Here is a 23,624-nt window from a genome sequence, read left to right as displayed (position 1 = left end):
TCCCGTCGCGGAGTCACTGCGCCAGTAAATTAACCGTCGGGCCTAGAAAATGCATTTTTCTGCCTTGGTGTAAATCGTTATGTGCAAATTTGCAGCTAAATGTGATCCATTTTTATGAGCATCCTTTACTGTTGTCTTACTTGGGGCATATATTGTGTTTCTACAGTGTGGTAAAGAATTAGGGCACTTTATTCTTAAGGCGGTGGCTATTAATATGTGCACAAGTTGTGCAATTTTTGCGCTAAAAACAAGATACTCTACCTACAAGGGCTAGAACTTGAAACGTATGGGCTATAGGCGACAAGGAGATGCGGGTTTATTGCAACAAACATGAATGTGAAAAAATTGCTGACTCCACACAACTGTTAGGGCAGCATTCCTTTCGTCATGTTAAACATTAGGAAAACTTGTTGAGCTTGAAGACACTTCATCTAACATGATATGTGACATGAAACTTCTCTAACACGCTGTATTACATCTTCCTGGTTTGTCATAACATGTTACTTCTCCTGCGGGGTTTTTGCCAAAGACCTTTACGTTTAATCCTACTAAAACCGTCTATAATCTCAGAATTACACCCTTGCTTGGCTGTTTTTCTCACTCCATCTGTGTTTAAGGGCGAGTCGGGCAAATATAGAAAATTTACGATGTAAGACTAGAACTATGCTAAAACGCCCAAAAATGTTGGAAAGAATTCTGGCGTTTTATGGTCGCATGAATCATTAGTAGGTTTGTTCTCTGTCATGTTCATGTATAGTTTTGGAGTTGACAATAATAACGTCATTTTTAAATCTGTACACTTAAAAAGGTTATTATTTTAAGCATCTCTTAAAGCATCTCTATTTTTTGTAGTTCACTGGTTTTAAATAACTTTAGTTTCGCTTTCGTTGTTCTATTAAGTACATTTTATAGATTACACCAAAAATGCGTCCTGCAGAATAACGAAATGACACACTGTTTTTCAAAATGCCGTTACTGCTGGTCATGAAATTCTGCCTCATTTAAAATATTCCAAATAATGCACCGATGCCCGGATTATCATGGAATTGATATAAGTCGTATTTTTAGGCTTTCAGAGTGCAATGATTTTTCTATGTAGACGATTTTTCGCACGGTGTACAAATTTTGGCGAAAATGCCGTAGTATTGCCGACGGGGCGATTTTCATGTTTGATGGCGTCATGAAGGTTGGTGAGTCATCGCATCGCATGTAAAAAATCTAGCAGTTATATACCTAAGTGTATTTAGACCAGTGGTCCAAACCAATGTTAATTTGCAACTTTATTGTGGTGGGTGCTGAGATTGGTTTCTACGAAAAAACAAACAAACATACAATTCGTCATTAAGTCCTAAAACACTAGATAATGTTTCCACTTTTAAACTAGCGAAGATTTCGCGGGACAATCGGAAATCTCTCAGGGCGCACTGCATGGTGTAACTCTGCACATAGTTTGAAAATCACTGTTTTAGACATTTAAATGTTTCAATGTTCGCTTTTATATGTTGAGCACTGGTTAAGTACATCTCTAACCACACAGGGGGCGAGTATGTTGAAATTTCATTTTATGTGGTCTCAAAACTGCCACCAAACCGCGTTTAGTGAATCGCATTATTTGCTGGTAACAGTGTCGCCCAACGACTTTGTCCATCTGCGTAAAATTCCTTTTTGTTTTGTGATGCATTCTCAAAACGGCAAAAGACTACGCTTCGGGCAAAATGTTCAGCCGCTTTGTTTATTTGTAGATGCACAGAACATTCTCACATTTGGTTGTCGCGCTGCACTCCCGTCCGTCTTCTGAGCTATTATCGACGGCTTGGCAGAGGCGATTCAATTACACATGTATCGGTTTATTTATAGGTAAAACAAGACACAAAAAAGTCGCAAGCAATTCCAAGTTTCTGAAACATTTTAATATGTTAAAAGTCATTCATTTTTATTTGTACTACAAAAAATAGTTTTTCAAACGACTTTTTGAAATCTGTAAACAGTTTTTCAAACGACTTTTTGAAATCTGTAAATAGTTTTTCAAACGACTTTTTGAAATCTGTAAAGCGTGCCGAAGCGTTGGGGTGAATTGTTGACAATTACGCGCTTATCGCAGGTCCATACTGTTTCAAAAGGGTTTAGCCACAGTTGGTCTTATTCATGTGTGCATTTTTCAGTCAGGTGAAACAATAAGAAACTCGCATCCGTTAAATTTTTTAAAATTCTCATGGATTGCGAAATACGCGTTGCAAACGGTCATACACCGATGAAGCATAACCCACGTTAGTTTTCCGGTAAAGGGTCCAATTTGTGGTGGTTGACAATGGCGCCAATTGTCACCAACGCTTTCTGCTCAACCAGCGGTTTTCAAACCACTTTTCCGGACCCCCGCGAAATGACTGGGGCAACCACGACAAGCTGGCAAATGTCAGAGTCTGACGGGGCTCAAGGGGAGAGAAAGACGCGTAACAGCTCTCGCCTTATCAGTACCCGTCTTATGTGGTCTGTCCGATAGCGTGCCGAGCTGCCCCGATCGTCGGCTTGAGTTACGAGATCGGCATGTGAACCTGCCTGGGTTCGTTTGCCACCTGACGCCTTGACATCGACTTGAAGAGAGAAAAAGGAAGAAGTCGAGCGACCGGCGAAAAGAAAACGAGAGAACTTTTTTCCTCGTGGTCAAAGGTTGCTTTTGGTCGCTGCCAACCAATCTTTTTGCTTTGTACGAAACAGCGTCTTATTGGAGCCCCCGCCTTTTGTACACTTAGGCAGTGGTCGGCAACCGCCGGTCCACTAGAAGTTTGTTACCAGGCCGTATACGTTATCAGGCCAGATGCTTTGAAACATTTTGCCCATGCTTCCTGGGAATTATAAACTAATTTATGCGTTTTTATTCCCAAATATTTGTAGTTTTTTATGTCCGGTCCGCTATAAAATTTCAGTTTCAAAAACGGCCCGCAGTGCAAAAAAGGTTGCCGACCCCTGCACTAAAGTACAAATATAACTTTGAATTGAATTAAAGTTTGTTTCCTTGATGTACATTTTTATGCTTTTACCGGTAGTTTTTACGCAGTTAAAATAGGCAACGGCCATTTTTGGTCACATTGCTGCTGTGTTTGGTGAAAGTACCTGTGCATTACGTTTAACGTTTCCATTTGGCAAATCGTTTAACGTTTTCATGATGGCAAATCAAAATTATTACACATCTGTCTTTTTGAAAGCAAACTTTGTTAAATAATGCAAAACTAGATTTTTTCCTGAAAAGCAAAACAAAATAAGCATTCCGACTTGAATGTGAAATAAACCCAACCCTGTAACCTTTATGACGTCATAAACAATTTTGCAACGTCATGGTCCAAATGCAAACCGAATCGCGTCACGCAAATTCCGACATTTTCTGCCGCGCCGGCTTAAAAACGGAGGTGTGGCTACCGATCCTTTGCACAAATGTCAGCGTTTCGAAATCTCTCAAATTTTGAGCATTTTCTGTTCCTTAAAACTTTCCAAATTACTTTTACCTCATATTTTTGGCGTGTGTGCGTGAAATATCAAGGGTTGGTTTAGACGTAATAAAGTAAAGCAGTTTTTGTGTCAACGTTTTGAGATGGTGCCTTATCTTGAAATGTTATCAAATAAATCTCTAAATTGTCAAAGAAAGTTTCACGATTTTTGATGTAATTTTGGTTCATAGATTTTGCGTGAATCCACTGACCGTGGCTTGTTTGAATTCTTGTGCAAATGCAAATCCCGTAAATGCACAAAATTGGTGCCCGTTTGCTAGTGGTTTATAAACACATTAACTCAGTTTGCAGCTATAGACGTTTGCATATTTTGTCTTTGTGTCCCCAAAGAAAAACGAACCCGTCTCACTCCAGACGCAATGTAGCAAGTTTCTACGAAATTAAAGGTCTAAAGTTCTAGTAGTGCTTTCATGTCCAAACTTGAATGATTTGATTATGCATCTTAATGATTGATTGTGCATTCTTACGTATGGAGAAAAATCCATTTTAAACTGGAGGCGCATTGTTTGAAAGCCTTATAGCAACATATAAAGCGCAGTAGCTCGGGCCAGCCTTGTTTGTTTCCCCTTGTCGGTTCACAACAGTGCTTGTCACGCCAAGACCATACGGAATGCAACTTCAACGGAGCAATTAAAAACTGCGGCCTTCTTGCTTTCTAAGAACGCGTTTTTTCGGGAGTCATTCGTGAAATCGTTTCGCTCTGTTGAGCACGGATTCGTGAAAGTGTCCGGAAATTTTCGCTCCGTTTTTAGTCGAGGTCAAAGTTGCTGACTTCCGTGTGGCTGGAAATACGCGAAAGCGGCTGCGAAACGGCGCTTTACATGGCAGTTGTGCTAACCAAAATTACAGGGTGCCTCCGCCGCGTCGTGCTACATTTTATAGGTCGAATGTGGTCGTTCTAAATAAGACAAAAGTTACAGTTTTTAAACCGTGTTTTTTGCATTTTAATTTCATGGTTTGGTTGCAACACATTATTATCGAAATGACCTTTGAATGCTTATAATTGCCTACGTGACTACTTATACATTTGCAAAATTCGGAGGAATAGCAGAAAACTTTTCCCACAATATCCAATCATTTTTTGCACCTTTTGTGTAAAATCGCGAGACTATCGAATCCAAAGACTTTTTCGGCTATTTTTACTCGCGTCCAAGCTTTTTCGCGAATGTGTTGCAAAATGCCAAAGAACCCTGCAGATCCGATTTTCTATTTTATAAGACTTTTGTATGGATTTTTAGTTACAAACATTAGTGCAACTTCAGGAAATTTCACAGTGAAAACATTAATACAGCGACTGATTTGGTGTTTTCACTTCGAAATTTCCTGCAGTCATGAAAAATTTGCCCTGAATCGCCAGTCCTTTGTTTTACTTGCAAGGGGATTTCATTAATAAGAAAAGATTTCCAAGTGCAACTTTAATCTTACTTTATTAATTTAGTCTGAACGGTGTCGAAACCATTTTGTACAAGTGTAATTAACCCTGTCGTATAGAGAGTTCAACTTAATTTGGATCAAAAGTATTTGCGTTGTTTGCCTTTTGTTAAGAGTGCGCGTCTATTTTTTTCCATAAGGCAGTGTACTTAATGCAAAAATAGCTCATATGTTCAATTTATAGCAACAGGAAGTTATTGTTTCTCAAACAATTGCAGCTGTGTGAGTAAAAAGTGAGTAGACGCGGCCACAGACAAACTCAAGTATGTTTGCATAACCTCTGTCCTATGGAGAATATATAAGGATGCTCTTCATGTACATAGCCTGTTCCGTCACAGTTTAGCCACTCTTAACGTGGTGTGCTACTCTACAATTTTCGATTTATTTTGAGCATAAGGGTTGTGGAGGTTAGATAGGTGACCTTTTCCACGTAACTGTTGAACCTAAGGTTTGTCTATCCCGTAAGTTTTGTGCGAATGGGTGTAATTTGTTTTTAACATATTGCATTCATTTCAAGTCCAAGCGACGTTAAGCAAAAATTGCAACCTTTGATAACGCAATATCAAGTACGTGTTACGTAATTTCGGGAACATACATTACATTTAACAAAAATTGTTTGCAGTCCACGTAACTTTGACGTAAGTGATGCTGTTATGATTCTGAAGCATTCAACTGCGTGTAAACACAATGAACGTAAAAACAGACTCTTGAGATTGCCTCTGAACTAAATTTGTTATCAATCTTTTGGTGCTAGCGCTTATCGGGTCGTCATTATAGCACTAATTGTAGTGTTTGATAGAAATAAATTTGTTGTAGTGTTCCATTATCGTTATTGAGACGCCAAAACGTCGGAAACGTAACAACATAATTCCCCAAAAAGCAAAAAATATAAGCAAACTATCATTTATTTTTGTTTTGAGCAAATTCCCAAAACATATATAGACATCACTTCTACATAGCGAGGAAATTGTTCGTCCAAAGCAAACGAATATCATATAAAGTGAAGATTTTTCAGAGTTACGAAAGAAAAAGTTAAACATTAATGAAAACAACCGAGCATGCGTGGAAATGAATCTTGAGTATCGCGCCGGTGTTAGGATTAGGCTGCTTATTCCAAAAGACGTGCTGTCCTCGGTTAGTCTTTCCATCATGCGGGATGATTTAAGGCGAGTGCGGAAAATCTCGCCATCCTGTGGACTCGTGTATTTTTAGTCCTTAATGAGGATCGCGTGCGACTCATCTCGGTGCACCTCGGGCATGTAATTACGGATCGCCAATCTGTTTTCTTACGGCTCCCGGGTCGCATGAAATGTCTGCCTTCCACGCGAGCACTGCCTCCTAAGCTATAGGATGCGTTTCTTTCGTCTGCACGCAATCCTGTAGCAGGTCTCACGAATAGCGAATACACACACGCTATGTAAAATCGTGCACTCGTCTGGTCTGATTGACTGCAGTTTTTGGAGAAACTACTTGCTTGTGTTTTGCTCGTATTGTTATGTCACTTGCGGTGAGCTTAACGCTAACGTAGTTGATATGGAGAAATAGCTTGTGGTCAGTCAACTCCTGTAAAGTTGCCTTACTTATTGGGCGTACCCTTGGCATACAAAAATACCTAAGGTGGTTTGTTACACGAAAGTCAAATATGATCCCCTTTATCCTTGACACGTTTCTCTACCAAAAATTATAACTATAAACCATTCACCGCAATTTTTGGGCTAACTTCCAATAGGTTAGTATATAAGTTGTATTTTGTGATCCGAAAAAATTGGGGTCAATGACCTCGTAATTTTTTAACGTGACATCAAAAACCCGCAGAAATTCCAGACATGACTCTATTCATGTTCATGTGGGAAAGCAATCCAGGAATAGCTTGCCGACGTGATTTTTCTATGTCGTGTATTCTGGGTTCTGTCCCATTACTGGTGTTTGTCACGCTTAGACTAATCTTCGCGTGCATCGTAAAGATTAACTGCAGCAAAGCAGATGTGTTTGTCGATTTCCGAAACGGCTTAAGGAGCAAAACAACAGATTCGCGTGCGGACAGGCCGGGGTGAAACGAGTTCAAGTGTATGACGTCATCGACTTTTGGCTGTTTGCGCTGGAAGTGGTCAAGCGTTCGTGCGAACGAGGACCGTTTGAAGCCATCACGCGAGCCACTTTCCAATCGGCGTTCCGCTAATCGCCGTACTTACATCGATGGTCTGAGTGACGCCTGTATGCCACGCGACGGATTTGATACAGTTGTTCGCACGCTACCAGCAACGTGGCGAGGCGTGTAAGCGGCCGGGCTTCTCACGAAATGTGTACGCGTGGTTCGCCCAATCAACAACTACTAAGCACTTTCAAGTATTCCTTATGCCGTGTTTAGACTTGTCATGTCTTGGGTTCACACTACAGTGTGCCAATGTGGCATTAAACCCCCTCGTGTAAAGTCGAAGCTCATGCTACAAACTGTATTCGGAAACGGAGTGTAGCGATATTTACAACAGTCAATATCTTGGTTAGGGTTCAAAACGTGGAGCCAAATACATATCAATCACGTATCGTGCAGGAAATGTACACGCACATGGTAGGAAGGGCTCTTATTTTACATCTGTTAAGTGCTATTTTTATCCGCTTACGTTTTTCGTACTCCTGATGAAACTGTTCGGAGAAATTAGAGGTTACATTGGTTTACGGTTTACAGTTTGACGTCTTTGCGGCCATTTTAAACACTCTCAAAATTCTCGTTCGGTGCTGCACTGTCTAATTAGACAAATGTTATTCGCCTAGATGGTCTGCTTCACTTTCTGCTTGACTTTTGCACCAAAAAACGTTTCAGGCTTCATCTAAACTTATCACCTACGCATTTCTGCACCTGTAAAACAATGCATGTTAAACGACGCTTTAAGGGCCAGTCTGTTTTACGTTTGAACCAAGTACTTGTCCGTGAAGTAGATTGCATGCGATTGCGGCCCAGTTTCCGTTTCTAGAAGGTTCCGATTTGTCACGGAAGATAAAATTCGGGTTAGCAAAATGTTTGTCATGGTTCGTGCCCTTTGCCTGCTTAAAATCACAGTACAAGGTATCTCTATGCGATGTAATCGCAAATTTTCTCCAAATGCTTAAGTTTTTGTTGTTAATTTATCAATGTTTATCTTCTTTTTCCTTTTGTTTTGTCTATTGCTTGTTCCATTATCTATTTTGTCCACAAATTCGTTAAAATTTGCCATGGAAAATCTCCTTCTAATGAACGTTTAAAAATAGGTTTATTTGTAAATTTGACATTTAAAGTTATTCCCCGGCTTTATGAATCCCTTTTACAAACATACGAAATATGTACAAGTTATAATGTTGCGACAGGGTTTTATTTCATTAACTTTGAAACTTGAATCAATCAAGGTTCACCTATAGTCGGAGGTCAATATGGTAAGCACTTGAAGCACTAAACTTAATGAGTGTTTGCACACCTTATTTGAGTTTTGGAATGTTTACTCGCCGAGGACACTGGGGTTATACTTGCGTAACGAATTCCATCGCTATAAATTTGAGTTCACTGTTGAAAGGAGCCATAAATTCCCTTTACCCTAATTTGTTCTTGTACACAGTGGACATGAAAGCTTGCGTGGAGAAATAAATCTAGGATTATTTGTTCGTGCCTTTGAATAAATTATATAAAATGGCAAGGCTTAAAGATTTTATACTGATTTCTAATGATTTTTGTCACGTGATTCCATAGCAGTTTATACGTACATTGAAAACACAAAGCCCTTATTGTAAGCCGTCAAATTTCGTGTATCGTTTTACCGTTGCCCACAATGTGTACAAACACATGCCAATAAACGTACTAAAATACTTTGTATTCATTCACACTAAGTTTTAATGTATGCACGTAAAGTGAATATTATACTTATAAATACTGGATCAAACAGACGTCTGGCTATTTGAATACTGTCCCCAAAACTGCTGGCATCATGGCTTCACATGCACTTGCGTGCGAATACGAATGAAAATGAGATTCAAGTCGCACGCGATGTGTCGTGTTACGAGCTTCTTGACCGTCCTCGTTAATTATTAATACGAGCGATGCGGGCATAAATTACCCGTTTAATACCCGGCCCGCACGGCAGCAGACGATTTCCCTATGTTTACTATTGTTTCGTCCTTGTATTACTTTCCCTACGTGTGCGTGCGAAGGGCTTTACTCTATAGCACGAGAAGACCATCAATCAATTTTGCCGCGTATAGGTTGGCGATTTAAACCCTTGTGTATGCGACAGGTTTGGCTATGAACCAGTCCATTTTTTTTCGGTGTCGTTGTTCGACGTAGTCAATTGGTTGATGTTGTACACACTATTATAGCGTATTATTTTGTTGCATAAGCCTACTTTGAATTTAAACGTACATGATTTTCCAGGCTAGATCTGGCAAAACGCTTTCCTGCAATCAAGGGTAAATGCTTAATTGAAGTGTTCAAATGGGTGAAATAAATAAAACTACACTGCGGTTTATGCATTGGCTAGTAATTTAAGCACGTCTAAAACAGGCAACCTTTGACACCCACCCAAAACGGAATGTTTCAGAAGTACAGCGGTGTCTCTTTATGTTAATTTTCTCCTTTTGTTAAACCGGTCGAGTCAAGTCAGTAAAGATATCACCCTTTTTCTGTCTCCCAAACGCGGTTTTGTGTCTCAGTCGCGTGTGGAAACTGGAACGAATTCGTCTCGTGGTTGGAGGTGGTTTAGATACTGATTTACGCCTAGCCAATAGCGTGCCGTGCCTTAGAACTCTGGTTTATCGTGGCTTGCGGGTATTTGTTGCACAACATACTCGTATACAACTACATGGAACTCTAAAGTCATTTAAATTAGTTCACGTTACCTTTCAAACGGGTGAAAAAACCTCAGGCATTATCGGTTCCTTATTCGAATAGAATATTTAATGTTCAGAATTTGAAAGAATAAACAAAAAGTGGCTGCATCAAAAACATCAAAAAAGTGTTTATGTTCAAAAACATCAAAATAGTGTTTATGTTCTGCATAAATTCTCTTTAGCAAAATGGTTTGGTTATAATGCTGCAACTATGGTGACCATTGGTTGGACATGACCTCTTACGAGTTCATTTGGACGCTGCTGGACAGCTGACGGTAGCCATTCGCCTTCTCACGCGATGGTCTTTTCATCTCGTTCTCTCTCACGTAACCTTGCACCGCCTGTATCCATTGTGGTCTATAGGGGCTCACTTTTGTGGTCTATAAGTGGTTTCTATGATTGAGTTTTTAACGTTTGTTTTTTATTCTTGGTAAAGTACAAAGGTTTTTGTCAATTTTGTAAAATGTTCCCACGTTAAACCCATGTTCCCTTTTAACGAATACAAATTATACATCTTGGTCTGGTATTGCTAATCTTTTGCTATACGTTTTTCAGAACAAAAACGACTGATGTTTTAAAATTTATAACTTGCAAAGTATTTTATCCAAAGTACTTTATTATTGCGCTATATCTTCGTACAACTTGATAAGGCGCGGCTTGGTGACCTCTAAGTGGCCACTTTAAGTTCGAGGTTGACGAACGTAAGTACATGTGCTTACGTTTAAAAGCGGCACGCCATATCAAGTGATATCCTACGGTTCGTGGCCGAGAAGCTTTGGCGTGGCTATCACTTCATTTAAGAGAAAAAACTCCAACTTCGAAAACAGACTTATGTAACAAAATCAATAAAAATTAAATTTAAAGAAAAGTGCATGAAATTGTTTTAAAGGAAAATGTGCAAAATATTTCTCAAGAAATTTCGCCAGGGTGTCTAGTAAAGCCTGCTCACATTTTGTGGTTAAATCATCACTGCCAGCAGAAATCACCTGATCAGGCAGCGGGAAGGCATTGTTTATTTATCACACGCGCAACAAGATTCGATTGCACAAAGCAGATGGCGCCGCAATCATTCCGTTCGCCCAGGCGGGCCACCGTGGCCGCAGGCCGCGCGGAAACAATGGCCCGGGCCCTCTAAGCCGATTATTTACGCAAGCGTGGTGCGGTTGTTGACATTGCGCACGCCGCCTGTTGTTGACACACGCGCCGGAGGTATTCGCCGACGGGGAATCCCCGCGAGAACCGCAGATGATTTCGGTGGTGAACACAAGGTGAGAGATTGCGCGTCGGTACTCGTGTGGTGCGCCGTGTTTTGTTATTGTTATTCTGCTGGGTAAACCGGTTAAACGATTGGATCCCTAGTTCGGGCTTTATCATTGCTCATTTAAGTAAGCTTGTAAAAAGTCATTTTGAATAATATTTGCCCAAACAATTATACGTTTTTTTTGGAAGTTACGTTTGCCATCAAGCTCCCTTTTTACGGCAGCGTCTAGTGGCTTAACCCTAAAGGGCAAACTTTCGAAATTAAAATTTACGTTTTACGATCCATTACTCTGGAAAGGTTAAAAAATCGTGTTAAACCTAAAACTTGGCACGTTAATAACAGAATTATGTAACTCAGTTTGGCTCTAAAATCTATAGCATAGGTAACCAAAAAAGCTTTTTGTGTTGCTTATATAAAGCCGAGGCCTAAATTTTGTGTGCTGAAGTTTTGAAGCACAACGACACCCTTTCGAAAATGCAAACGTCATGTCGCGCCGACCCGCCCTGCCCCGCCCACTTTATGGTTTCCACTTGTTCAGTATGGAAATCCGGAACGCGTGCCTAATTATGTCGTAATCACCCGCTCCACGTTCTCAATGGGTTGATGCAAGGGTCGCTGCTACTATTAGTGCTAATTTTCTGTTGTGTTCTGCATATTGCCTTTCGTGATGTCCGAAACGACTGCCTGTTGCGTTATGTTGCGTTGACTGGAATCTTGCCCAAAATAGTTAACATTTAAATTAGCATGCTATGCCGGAGTAATTCCTAGAATTTCAATTCACACTGTAAAATGCTATTGTAGATATTTAAGGTTATGACCCCATTTTTATGCTGTTTTATGATTTTTAGTCGTTTTAAGATGGCGGTTTTCAATCTATGGTTCATGTCTCAGCATTTGGTCACGATGTCATTTATATGGGGGGCACAGAGCAATTTTTAACAAATTTGCATTGTTGTCATTTCTTACCTATTTTAAGCACATTCGTTTGTTTATAAGCTACCAATTTTTTTTTTGAAAATTTGGTTTGGTCACTAATAAAATATTTTGGGAAACACTGTTTCAAGAGGTCACATTGCGTGCGATTTCGGTCAAAATTCGCTGCTATAGTTTGCGGTCTAATTCTCAGAAGCTGGTTAACGCACTCCGACCGCCCTCTTCAACTCTGCGACCTCGCTTGACGCTAATAGCCGGCCTCAGCTGGCAATGCACTGCATATTCAATTTGCAGCGGCGGCATGGGTTTTTCCATCTACTTATCGCTTTCACGTACACGCGTTCTGGTTGACTTCGATGCCCTGTGTATAGCCTCTGTTGTAACAAAAAAAACATGGCAATTTGAGTGTGTAATTATTTGCATTTTGCCATGAAAATTCTGGGAAGTGTTGTTGGAATTTTGTGTTGGAATTTCAGGACAGCAACGTGCTTAATGTTCTTCACAAAAGATGGACTTAAACTCTTTCGTTTTCCAAGCTAAAATTATTTTTTAGCATTATTCAGCTGATAAACGTACAGTTGACTGATTTAAGTTCAATTGCCCTCTAAATGTACGTAGAATTAAAGGAACAAAATTCTAATAGCGATATTGATAAAGGCGGTAAAATAAGTAAAATGTGAATTTTTTAATTTCTTCCATTGCATTCTTTGTGATATTAGTCAACCATTAAATGTTTGCATCAAATTACTGCGGGCACGCTTCAACATGGGAGTCCATAACCCCACCCGCCAGACCCACCAGTGAGAAAATACCGCAGATGTGTAGGGTGCTAACAATAATCCCAGTCGCCGGAACCCATGGCACTGTCCCCATGTGTATACACTTTTAGGCCCAAGGGAATGCACTGCGGGTCTACGTCCCCACACAAAGGGATATTTGAAACCATGTTTAAAATTATTGTTGTTTTATTTATTTAATACACTTTGCGCCAATGTAGTACCAACGAACCGTTTTTCTGTATTGTGTAATTGCTAACTTTTGTAACACTTATTTGTGAAATATTTTAGTCCACAGTCATGTGACTCAGCAATTTTGTGAATACTTCGAATGGCAAAATCGGTTAGTTGATACAGGAATAAAAATCAATGCTTTTGCGTGCGAAGAGCCTTGTTGAGTGGTTGTAATTACACCACCCCTTCCCTTGTGTTTGCGTTCGGGTCATTAACTCAACGACCGTACATTGTGTAAATTGGTTTTGACATACCGACCTGTTTGACGACAGGGTATTTGAAATATTGTTTGCTATCTCGTGTTAGGTACGCGATAAATCCAGATTTCTCTTTAAACCGAGTTTGAAATAAGCACGTAATGAGCACGTAATGCAAAATACAGACATATCGCCTCAAAAACAGATGGTTTAAACTTTAAAGGATGTTTATCAAAGCTTATGCTTGTGATGTGAATTGCCTAAAACCATTTTCAACGTAAAAATAAAAACTCTGAGCCCTAAACACGCTTTCGTTTTAGAAGATGATTATATGCATTCAATTCCCTTTAAGTAGGTCACTGTAACCATGTGATGATAGTTCTTAAGTGTGCTGCAATAACCGTTAATATTAACATAGCTTCCCTGAAGGTAAAGCAACAAATCAATACAGTTATTGGGTCGCACTTTGCATGAACCAGTAGCGTGTGTCTGTCGGCTGTTATAATTCCAGTGTGTCACGCGATTCGACGACCAATCTGTTCAGTAACACGCGTTTCCCTATTTCCCCGTTTCCCATTCTGATGTATGCAGGCGGCCACGAGCGTGTTGTGATTTGACCTGGGCACGAACCAACATTTCATGACAGAAATAGACTTGGAAAGGACGTCGATAAGCAAACGTTGCCAAAAGCGGATGGCTTGGTTGCATGCGTGACAATTTTCGTGACTCCATTTGAAGTTTCCATTTGTGTCCTGTCTTTTGCTAAGTGACCACGTGAACGAAAAGAGTTTAAAAAATGCCCCCGCCTGGTTTAACGTTAAGAAAATATCTCTTACAGCAGTGTTTTGTGTTTTCTTTTGAGTTAGTTTCAATGCAATGGTTTAAATACCAAACCGTGTTGCGATTAGATAAGTTGTAAACACAGAAGTAGTACATTTGTTTAGCCGTATTTCACTGAATTTTTACACCACAAAACGTATGCACTTTGCCATATAATATCACATAGACATTTTAACGCCATAAACGTCTATAAATCAGTTGAATTGAATATCCGGGTTTATAACATTGCCAGACAACAAGTCACATAAAGTCGACAATCTCAATCCAACAAACCACCTTCGCACCCACAAATGTCGCGCGCCAAAACCGAAGCCTTTGAGATCGCGTGCAAGCCTCCTGATACTAATTGGCACACCAAAGCCCGTTTTCCCAGAATCCTAGCGTTTTAATAGGCCGTCGGCGATTGCCAGTTAGGTGTGTGATATTCATCCTTCAGACTTATGTGATTGCTCTTTTGTGGTTTAAAGATGCTGGTTAATACGGAAATGCTTATACGTTGACGCAAAATCTGCTCTTCTCGCCTTACAGCGATTGATCACGCGCAATGGGTTCGAATCCCATGTAGTGTACTGGGCAGTATGGACGCCTGAAATCGTTTTTTATACAGCATGAGTTACTGTTTCATACCAAATCAATATGAACTAATACCTAGTGTAATGTTAAGCAGAATAGGTTTTAGGCAGTAATTAACATAATTTCACAGACAAACATAAAGTAAAGTAGTCGATCAGGTCTGAGCAAAATGATGCAAAAATTCAGCAGACTTAACATAACAGTGTAACGTCCGCGTCAATAGGAGCGAATCACACGTCAAATGCTCAATCGATTTAGGCATTGACATATCACACGAAAAGCTGTCATATTCTGTCAATATTATCTCATCGGCACTTCATTATTATCTTTATAGCGAGGTAACACGCCTCTTGCCCTAGTTGACGTTTGTCAAAACTGTTTCCTTTTCAAACAAACCCCAACGATTTGGGAGTATTCATTGCTTCTGACGTTTTTTGACGCATGGAAATTCCCTTTAGACGTGATATGGTCTCTGCTTAAACTTTTTTACTTCGTGAGGATAAAGGCAACATTATTTGTCGTTGTTTTGTTAAGTTGATCGCATTGGAATTCCCACTTAAAGTGCAGGATTTTCTCAGACACTAAACGAAAAACCCATAATCCTCGCTTTTGTCATGAACTAGTATACATGAATTTTAGCGTTATACTTTCAAAACTCTATTCCAGTGCACTATTCCCGCAGTTTGTGTAAGTACATTAGTCAGAAATGAATCTGTCAAATACATTTTATGTATTCAATAATTTTGATTGTAAACGCTCCAAAAACGCTACTGTTGTTATTATACATTATCATCAGCGCAAAGTCAAACGTAATTTACAGTGTTTGCAACCATAGTGGTATAGGCAATTTTTTGTACCATGATATTTGCTCTCTGCAAAGCTTATGGGAGGAAACACCAAGCAGCAGGTTAATAAGAGCATTTCAGACTGGAATAGCTTGTCGCCAAAAACCATTATGTAATTCGCAAGTTCCTAATCCAGTTCTGCGTTCTCATGCTTCCCTCCGTAAAAACAAACAGTGGCAACACGTTTAAAAACCGCTGCTTCTCGGGAGCTGGACGGCTTGGTAAACGCTAGGTAGAAACGTGACACCTCGGTACCGAACGATCTATATGTTATCCTTGCAATCTATTATCACCCGATTGCAGTGGCAAATAACTGCTCGTTTTGTTTGGGTCGTGATTAATCGTCGTGAGGAGTTGTATAGAGACACCTTGTCTGCTTGGGCATCGCAACATACCCCGTGGAATTCGCTTCCGTTTGGACACATCTGGCTTTTAAACAACATGTTTTAGTCGTGTGCATAATTTGTGCAGGCAAATGCAACTGATTTCTTAGGCAGATCACGTTTAAAAACACCAAGCTGCTATAGTTGTATTTGGATCAGTTCTAAAAAGTATCAAAAAGGGCAACATATTGTATTTTTTCGGGCTAAAGCTGGCTTTGGTAAAAAAAAATTGCATTTTGAAAGGTTTTATACACCATATATGAGCATTTAAAGCGGGTTGAGTATAAACAATTTTACTCCTGTTTGTGCATGGGTTTGACTAGTAGGGTCAAAAACCTAAATATATTTTCCTTTTGTGTATCACATGCAATTTGCATATAGCCAGTGAACCCTTTGAGCATTACTACCGTTTAGTTTGATTTTTTTCTATAAACACATCCAATATCAATACTAACCCTCACAGTTAAGTGTCTAGCTTGCACATGCAACATAAAGTTCAGTGTTTCCGGAAAAAAATGCAAGCCAAGCGTTCTGAGACCTCATCGACCCAGTAGTTACGGTTTCTGTTGTGAAAAAGCGAGGTGCAGAAACAGGAACAGGTCTCAAATTTCAAGTGCTATCCACTCTAAAAGCAAGCTCGCGTGCAGAGAACACGAACCGCGTATTCATTGTTTCGAAATCGTTTGCAACTTGTTTGAGATTTTATTCTCGAGATTGAAGGTTGCAGAACAAACTATTTCGCGTGAATGTGGTTAAGCCTTAAAATTATTGTAATGCACTTAGAGTTAATTACATGTATGTCGTTTTAGAGATTCGTTTTCTCTTGTTCCGAAAGGCACTTAAAACAAACCCAATTTCTCACTTGGCCTCTTGGTGCTGCCTGCAGTCCAAAATACAATAGTAAAAAGAGTTCGTATTCAAATAGAAGCTAACAATATAAATTTTCAAACATATGCTCATTTTGAATGTTTAAAATTAGATGGAATTGTTAAAATCGCGCAAGAATATCCAAGTTGATTTTTCCAACTCAGCCACAAAAAGAAAACAGATGAGTTAAAAAAAATATCAGCAATGGTACGGGAAATATTAAAAATGTCGCACAATGGAAGCAATAGCGGTTTGCACAAAAAATTACCTAATTTGCGACCATTGTTTCTTTCACACGCGAATTCATGCATTTGCGTCAATGCAGCAGTAATCGCGAGAAATTTCCAAAATACGTGAAAGTTACCATGAAAAATTCGAATCCAATCCTGTTGGAGTTGTTGAATCATCATCCTATAGATCAATGTATCGGGATTGGGTAATTGGTATCGCGGCGGTTGTATAATTTCAGGCCTAGCATCCTTTAGGTCGCGCGTTTGCGGTTAGTATCTCGCACGCGCAGAGACCAATGTCAGTGGGCAGATCATCAATTTTCAACGATTTATTTAAAAGGTTTGGTATTGTGTTGAAGTTTTTTCCGCATAGATTGGTTTACGACTGATAAATATTTCGCTACATATAAATACCTATCTCAAAAAACAAATCAGTCTATGTCAAAACTGTCGTCAGTTCCTTAATCAAACAGAATCTTTTCATATGCAGCAATCGTCGTTGAGCATGTTGCCTGGCAGAGGGTTAGATACAGCCTACTCCATTCAATCTTAGTTTAATTTGCATTTTTTTAAAGCTAAGGAGCCAAATGTTTAAGGCGCTTTGCCAAAAAATGATCTCCATAACACAAAATCAAAAGCCTTTAGTATATAAGGCTCTATACAATTTTTTTATTCCTCGTAAGGGTATTTCGTTCAGTGTTTGGGGCCGCGCAAGTCACTTGAAAGAGCCACAAGTTGTCGACCCCTGATCCAGACTAACGCCGTGACCCCGCGAGTTCATTTTGCCGTTACGTAACATTTGCTTTCATTCCTTCGGACGCGTCCATTCTTCTGTGACGTCACAAAGAAACAGCGTGACTTCCGTTTTCAAATCGGGCCCATCCGGGTTCTGCATCATCTAAAGCTGCCACCGAATTTTCGGGGCTAATCATTTTGCTTGTAAATATCCTAATCCGTCATACTGACTCCTGCTTTTCGTTCGCCAAAGCATACAAGTCGGTGTTGTGGCGTCTTAAACAAGAAGGGTGTGATTCCATGCGCCATGGCGTCTGTTTAGGAAGGTATGGCATGCTTTCCATAGAAGCGAAGCGACTCTCTCCGTTCGCTAACGCCGCGGTTGTGTCGAAAGAAAACAATTTCGAGGCGTTGGCCTTTGTGTCCATAAACTTGCTCGTCCTTTTTTTGGAATTCTATGTTTGCGTTTGCAAAGGGTTTGTTGATGGTATGTGGTACATTGGGCCCGGTTGCGACCAAAAGGTAAAAGAGCGAATTCCAATTGGCAATATGATGCTTCGAAGCAATAGGTAACGCTGACTTCTTTCGATATAGTTACTTTCTCTTTCGTTCACATGTTCAGTTTGTTTATATCAGCAGCAAAAAGATAAGCAAAAATTTTGTTTATAGATGTAAAGCTAAATTAGGTTACCTTCAAGCGGTATGAAAGTGTGCAAAAATCTGTAAGATATTGCCTGAAAGCATAGTCGGTATTCTGCGATTTATTATTATCTTGCTCGTTACCAGCTATTGTCCTGCGATCATGCAACGATAATCCGATATATCGATCATCATCATCGATCTAATTGTCATGTGACCCGTTGGCACCGCTAACCGTTTTGTGATAAAAACCTTGGGAGAAAAACGGTCGTCTATGATTTTTTTCTCCTATAAATGCCAAAGTACACGGCTTTGCACGCTTAACAGGTGTTTCCTGTAGGTTAGGCCAAGCATGGAATTTTTTTTGCTTGTACAAAACGTTGGAAATTATTGTTTATGTGGTCTCCGTGTGCTTTGGCCCCAACCCTAATAAAATTTTGATGTCATGTACCTTTACTTTTACTTTTAGGCAAAAGTTTACACGTTGCTTAAAAAGACTAAATGTATTTCATTTTGTCCTCAGGAGTTTCAAGACCTCGTAAGTCTCAATCGGGAATTCGGCAAAGTCATCGGATCAGGAAGTCAGATTGATGTCATGCCATGGATCAAGGTGAGGTTATTGTCCCAATTTACATGCCTGAAAAAGTCGTATCAGCCAAAGACTCAATTTTAAAGTTTCCGTTACCAGTATTAATTGTTCTGAACCGCCGAACGAAATTAATTACTTTTTGCACCTTGGGTGTTCTTCTCAAACCGCAACCGCCACCACCACTTTGCCCGTTGTCCGATTTTTGCCAAGTCTTCATTAGATAATTGCGAACACGATAGACAGGTCGTTCATACGGCTTGGTAAGGAGAGCCGGTTGAAAAAAGTTGTATGTGTCAATTAAATTGGGTCACAAAAGCATCCAACTTTCACATTAAATATAAATTGGAATAATGCAGTTATTGTGTTACTTAGATCAATTCTAAGTTTAAATTAACATGGGTCAAATGGGAACTAATGTATATTCGTTTATTGGTATCGTTAAGGTATGTTGCACAAAATGAATTGAATTTCCAAAGCTTATTCTTTTTTATCTAAACAAAAATATCAGAGCCAGTAAATTCCTGTAAAACATAACGACGTTTAGTCTTTTTACACGGAGAGTATTGTCTGGTGAAACTGCAAAATTTTCTGATTACAACAAGTGCATTGAAATCAGCTAAACCAAAATATTAATCAAACAAGTTTAAATTGTCATGAATAGGGTTTTCAACTCATTCGAACTCTTTTCAGTGAATGATTTTGAATAAACCTAGCCTTAAATAGGTAATGAATGTAGAAAGCCCCCAAGCCTTTTATGTGTAAGTTATATATGGATTGCTGTAGCGACAGATTGTATTATCGGATAAATGGTTAACTAACGAGCACAACAAGCCTTTGTTAAGCGGTAAGCGAGCTTAACAAATCCAACAATTGTTGGAAGCAATCAAAATGGCGGGTGATGTACTAAATTAGCTATTTGGCTGTGGATACGGTGAACAAAACGCCTGAACTTTCGCGAAATAATTCCCGTATTGGTCGGTTAGCAAAAAATGCGATGGGGAACATAATACCGAAGCATCCAGGTGCAACGACGATGTAATCCCCCAATTTTGGCGTTTCGCGTACAAAAGACGAACCAAACTCTTTGCTTGTCTTGGAACCTAACGCCGACCGTAATACCGAAATTGCGCGGCCCATTTTCGGCAATGACCACTTGTCTCCGCTTTCAAGGTGGACGCCTCGGCCCAGGAATGTCTGACGTCAAAATGAACTGGTCCGAGTTCACGAGTCCTTACAAAGTGCCGCATCACTGTGCACCGCGTTGTGCATGCACCTCAAATATCTTGCATATTTCCTTCGCGGCGCAGTAACCCCCCTCTCTGTGTGTCTCTCTTTATTCCCCGCTTTTTTCTTTCCCTTGTCTTTCTCCTGTGTACGGCGGCAATGACCAGTGCTTAAGCGACAGGAAAAACCAGCCCTCGGCGCTCTAAAAGGCGCAGTGAAGCGCGTAGCCTTGCCCGCCAGCCCCCCTCCCCCCACCCGGCGAAAGATAAGTGTCGGCGGCCTCAGGTGGGGGAGGAACGGCTCACTGACGAGTGGTCGCGGTTATTTTTAGAGAAAGAATGTCGTCTTGACAACCCGAAGTTGCGAGTGCCTTTGCCACGTGACCGGTGACCAGGGAGCGTGACGGGCACTGTAGCGTTGCGACGACCTCGCTCGAGTTCGCGAAGCTTCGGGCCGATTGCGTGACAAGGTTCCCCGTGTCGCTTCCTATCATTATCGATGACGAGTTCGGCCGCTCTTCGGACCAGAAATTAAGTCAGTTTCTTCCCTGAAAGACTGTCCGGCGTTCGCCGCGTTTCGCGCCCGGATTTCCCGCTAAATTTCTCGCGGTCTCCCGGTTTGCGTCACTTGCGGTTTTGATGTGTTTTTACAAGTCTCGATAATACACAATTGTGCCCGCGTGACCGCAAACTTTTCAGGACGATTTTAAAATTACATAACTGCTTGGATACGTTGGAAATGTTATTCATTGAAAATACGTATTTTTCCATTTCTTTACAATCCTTGTAGTGAGTAGTTCTGACGATGGTACAAGTTAAGTTTGCAAAAACGAAATGCTTCAAATAATGAAGGTCTAAAGAAAATTTACAAAATGTTGTTAGTTATTTTAAAAACATCCGAAAATAAATGTTTCACCTGAAATCCTATTTGTCTGTTTCATTTGATCAAAGCACGATTTTCTCAACAAGACGCGATTCGATCTTTTAACGTAAAAAGCCGGAAAACGAGACCTCAACAAACGATTCGCCACCGATGGGAAGAAAAGTGCCGCAAATGCACATTATCACTTACAAATTATTGCCGAAATGATTTTGCTAAGCTCTCTCTTATCAAACAATAGCCAGTATTCGAAGAATTGGACCCATAGTTTCAGTCCTTTAAATTGCTACACAACTAAATGTTTAATCATATGTTTTTCATCTTTGTTGCCAAAAGTTGTTTCAGGAGAACCGAAAATTTGGGAAAGCTAATGCTCTTCAGGCAAATATTTTGTGCGTATCGACGTTTCAACGTCATGTTTTGAGTCGCCTTCATCAGGGTAATACCACGCATGTTTAGGAAAGCTGATTAAACAAAACCAAAAGTAATTTTTAGACTTGATTTACTATTTAAGGATGACACGATTATATGATACAAATGTGCAATTAACGAAAAAAAGTGAATGGTTTTTAAGTTTGCGGGAAAAGTTTCATTTCTCATTGGCTACAAATGTTATTTTTTAACTCTAAAATGCTGATTTTTCAAATTTAACAACGTGTTTTTAATTCTGAGATCGGAAATGGTCTGAATATGGTCTCGAGGGTTGAACACTTCGTGGGCAAATATCTCGGTTATAATGCTATCACAATATTTTCGCGTGCCTATATGACGCTTTAAACGTTCGTACGCGTGCGCTTGTGTTTTTATAGAGGCCAGGTAGCGTCCTTTGGTCAAAAGATAACTGATCGAACACTGCTACTAAATTTAGTCACAATCCCATATCAAAGCCACGTTGCGACAATATCAATTCGCAATGGAAAAATTGATACTTTCCAAGAACGAATTAACCAGAGGAAAAAATCTCTCGCTTGTGAAATATGAGCTGGGCCCCAAAATGTCATTGGTTTATCCAAAACGAAGGCTTGTTGGATGATGAAATCTCAAATCATCTTGTGTTTCTCATAAGTGCATTGCATGCGTTTGGTAGGAACAGAATTTTTTTGGAATCTTTCGAGTTTTTTGTAAATTTTTTTTGTAAACCAAACTCAGCTTAAGAGCACCTCTTAGTGGCAAAATGTCATGTCAAACGCTTTTCCTTTTCAAGTAATGATTGTGACAAATTTTTGGCTAGTTAAGCCAGTGTTTTGCACATTGTTAGTTATAAATGACATAAAAAAGCGGGCTTTAACAAAACTACTTTTCACACTTTTTGGCCAAAAAAGCGAAACTATAAAAACGACGGTTGAAACTTATTCCACTGATTGTAAATTGGATAAGACAAGTCCTAGCTTCAGGGTTTGCTTTTATATGATCATAAACAAAACAAACAAGGCATCTTGCACCCATGGCGCCTGACCCCTGACCATGGCGCGACATTCATGCCACGGTGCTCACATCAAGCGGTGCGGTTCAAACGGCGGCGAAAGTTCCCTTCGCTACAAGACAAACCCTTATTCTGTGCTCCCACTCTTCCAAAACATCAACAGGTCTGGAATCATGGCCACATTGGGAAGTTTCTTCGGTTCGTCGCCAGAGAAGAGTTTTGGTGCCGGCTTACGCTTATGAATGATCTTTTACCAAGCAACCGTGCGTTTCCATCTTAATTCGTTCGCAGCTGTGTTTTTTACGATCCAAGTGCTGTAGTTGGGGCCGCGCAACGACCGGGCTTACCTTGGTCTCTCGCTTGATTAAGGGTGGTAAGGTTTCCTGCATTGAGTTAAAGGTAAACTCGTTACTATGTGTAAGATACTTGAGTCAGGGTTTTTCAAATACAACTGCGCGCAAACAATACACAATCCCCAAAGTTGCCCCGTTTGGCATTTGCAGCAATAATTTGTTTTAGCGCTTAATAAACTGAAGGTTTTGTACGGATTGTCAGATGGAAAGCGATTTACGCAAACAACAAAACTTTCTTTCCAATCAGACCATAGAAAAATATTCCATGGCCGTTGTTTCCAAAAGTGCTACTAAAAGTTTGAACGAATATGGTTTTAATCTAAGATAACGCACTTTGTAAATGGCGGGTCTCTCCTACTAACCTAGCAAGGGTTACAACGGTTCAACAGGCCTATAGAAAAGAAACTGCGTTTCGAAAATGAAAAGGCAAGTCATGTTCTGCCATTGTCCCACCCAAGTCACATGACAAACCGACTCGGGCTCCGGACGCGTGAACCCGCCTCCGGCACGCCGCGGCGTCATGGGAGACTTATTACGTCATAAAGAGCATCGTTGTGTCGTTGCTGCACGCTCGGGCACATCTTCGAGAGCGGGCAACACCATTACTGACAGGAACCTCTATGAAAACTAGGAGCCCCTTGCATTCCGACCATACCTTGCTGTTTAGACCCATGCACAGCTGGCCCAGGCGCGTATAAAAGGGGATTTCAGTCCTTAGCTCCGAAAGGGCGTTTTAGTTGGCTTATCCTGAACGATTGCGACACATCTGTTTCGATGTTGAAACAACTTATTTTTTCTCGAATTTTACAGTACTACGTTTTTCCAGTATGTTTTACACAGAATTTTACAGTATTTTAC

General features: G+C 40.2%; 1 protein-coding gene across 1 annotated transcript in view; it reads left to right on the top strand.

The window, feature by feature from the left end:
• Positions 1–23,624, top strand: part of LOC145222957 (cytochrome P450 1B1-like) — a 34,852-nt gene that overhangs the window by 6,702 nt on the left and 4,526 nt on the right. Inside the window, exon 4 of the mRNA XM_080089218.1 lies at positions 18,822–18,908. Within this exon, the coding sequence (XP_079945344.1) occupies positions 18,822–18,908 (87 nt within the window). The remainder of the gene's footprint in view (positions 1–18,821; positions 18,909–23,624) is intronic.

The sequence above is a fragment of the Phallusia mammillata genome, chromosome 4, assembly GCF_965637545.1.
Source record: "Phallusia mammillata chromosome 4, kaPhaMamm4.hap1.1, whole genome shotgun sequence".
In the NCBI taxonomy this organism is placed as follows: Eukaryota; Metazoa; Chordata; class Ascidiacea; order Phlebobranchia; family Ascidiidae; genus Phallusia; species Phallusia mammillata.
This window is presented reverse-complemented; position numbering and strand designations above follow the sequence as displayed.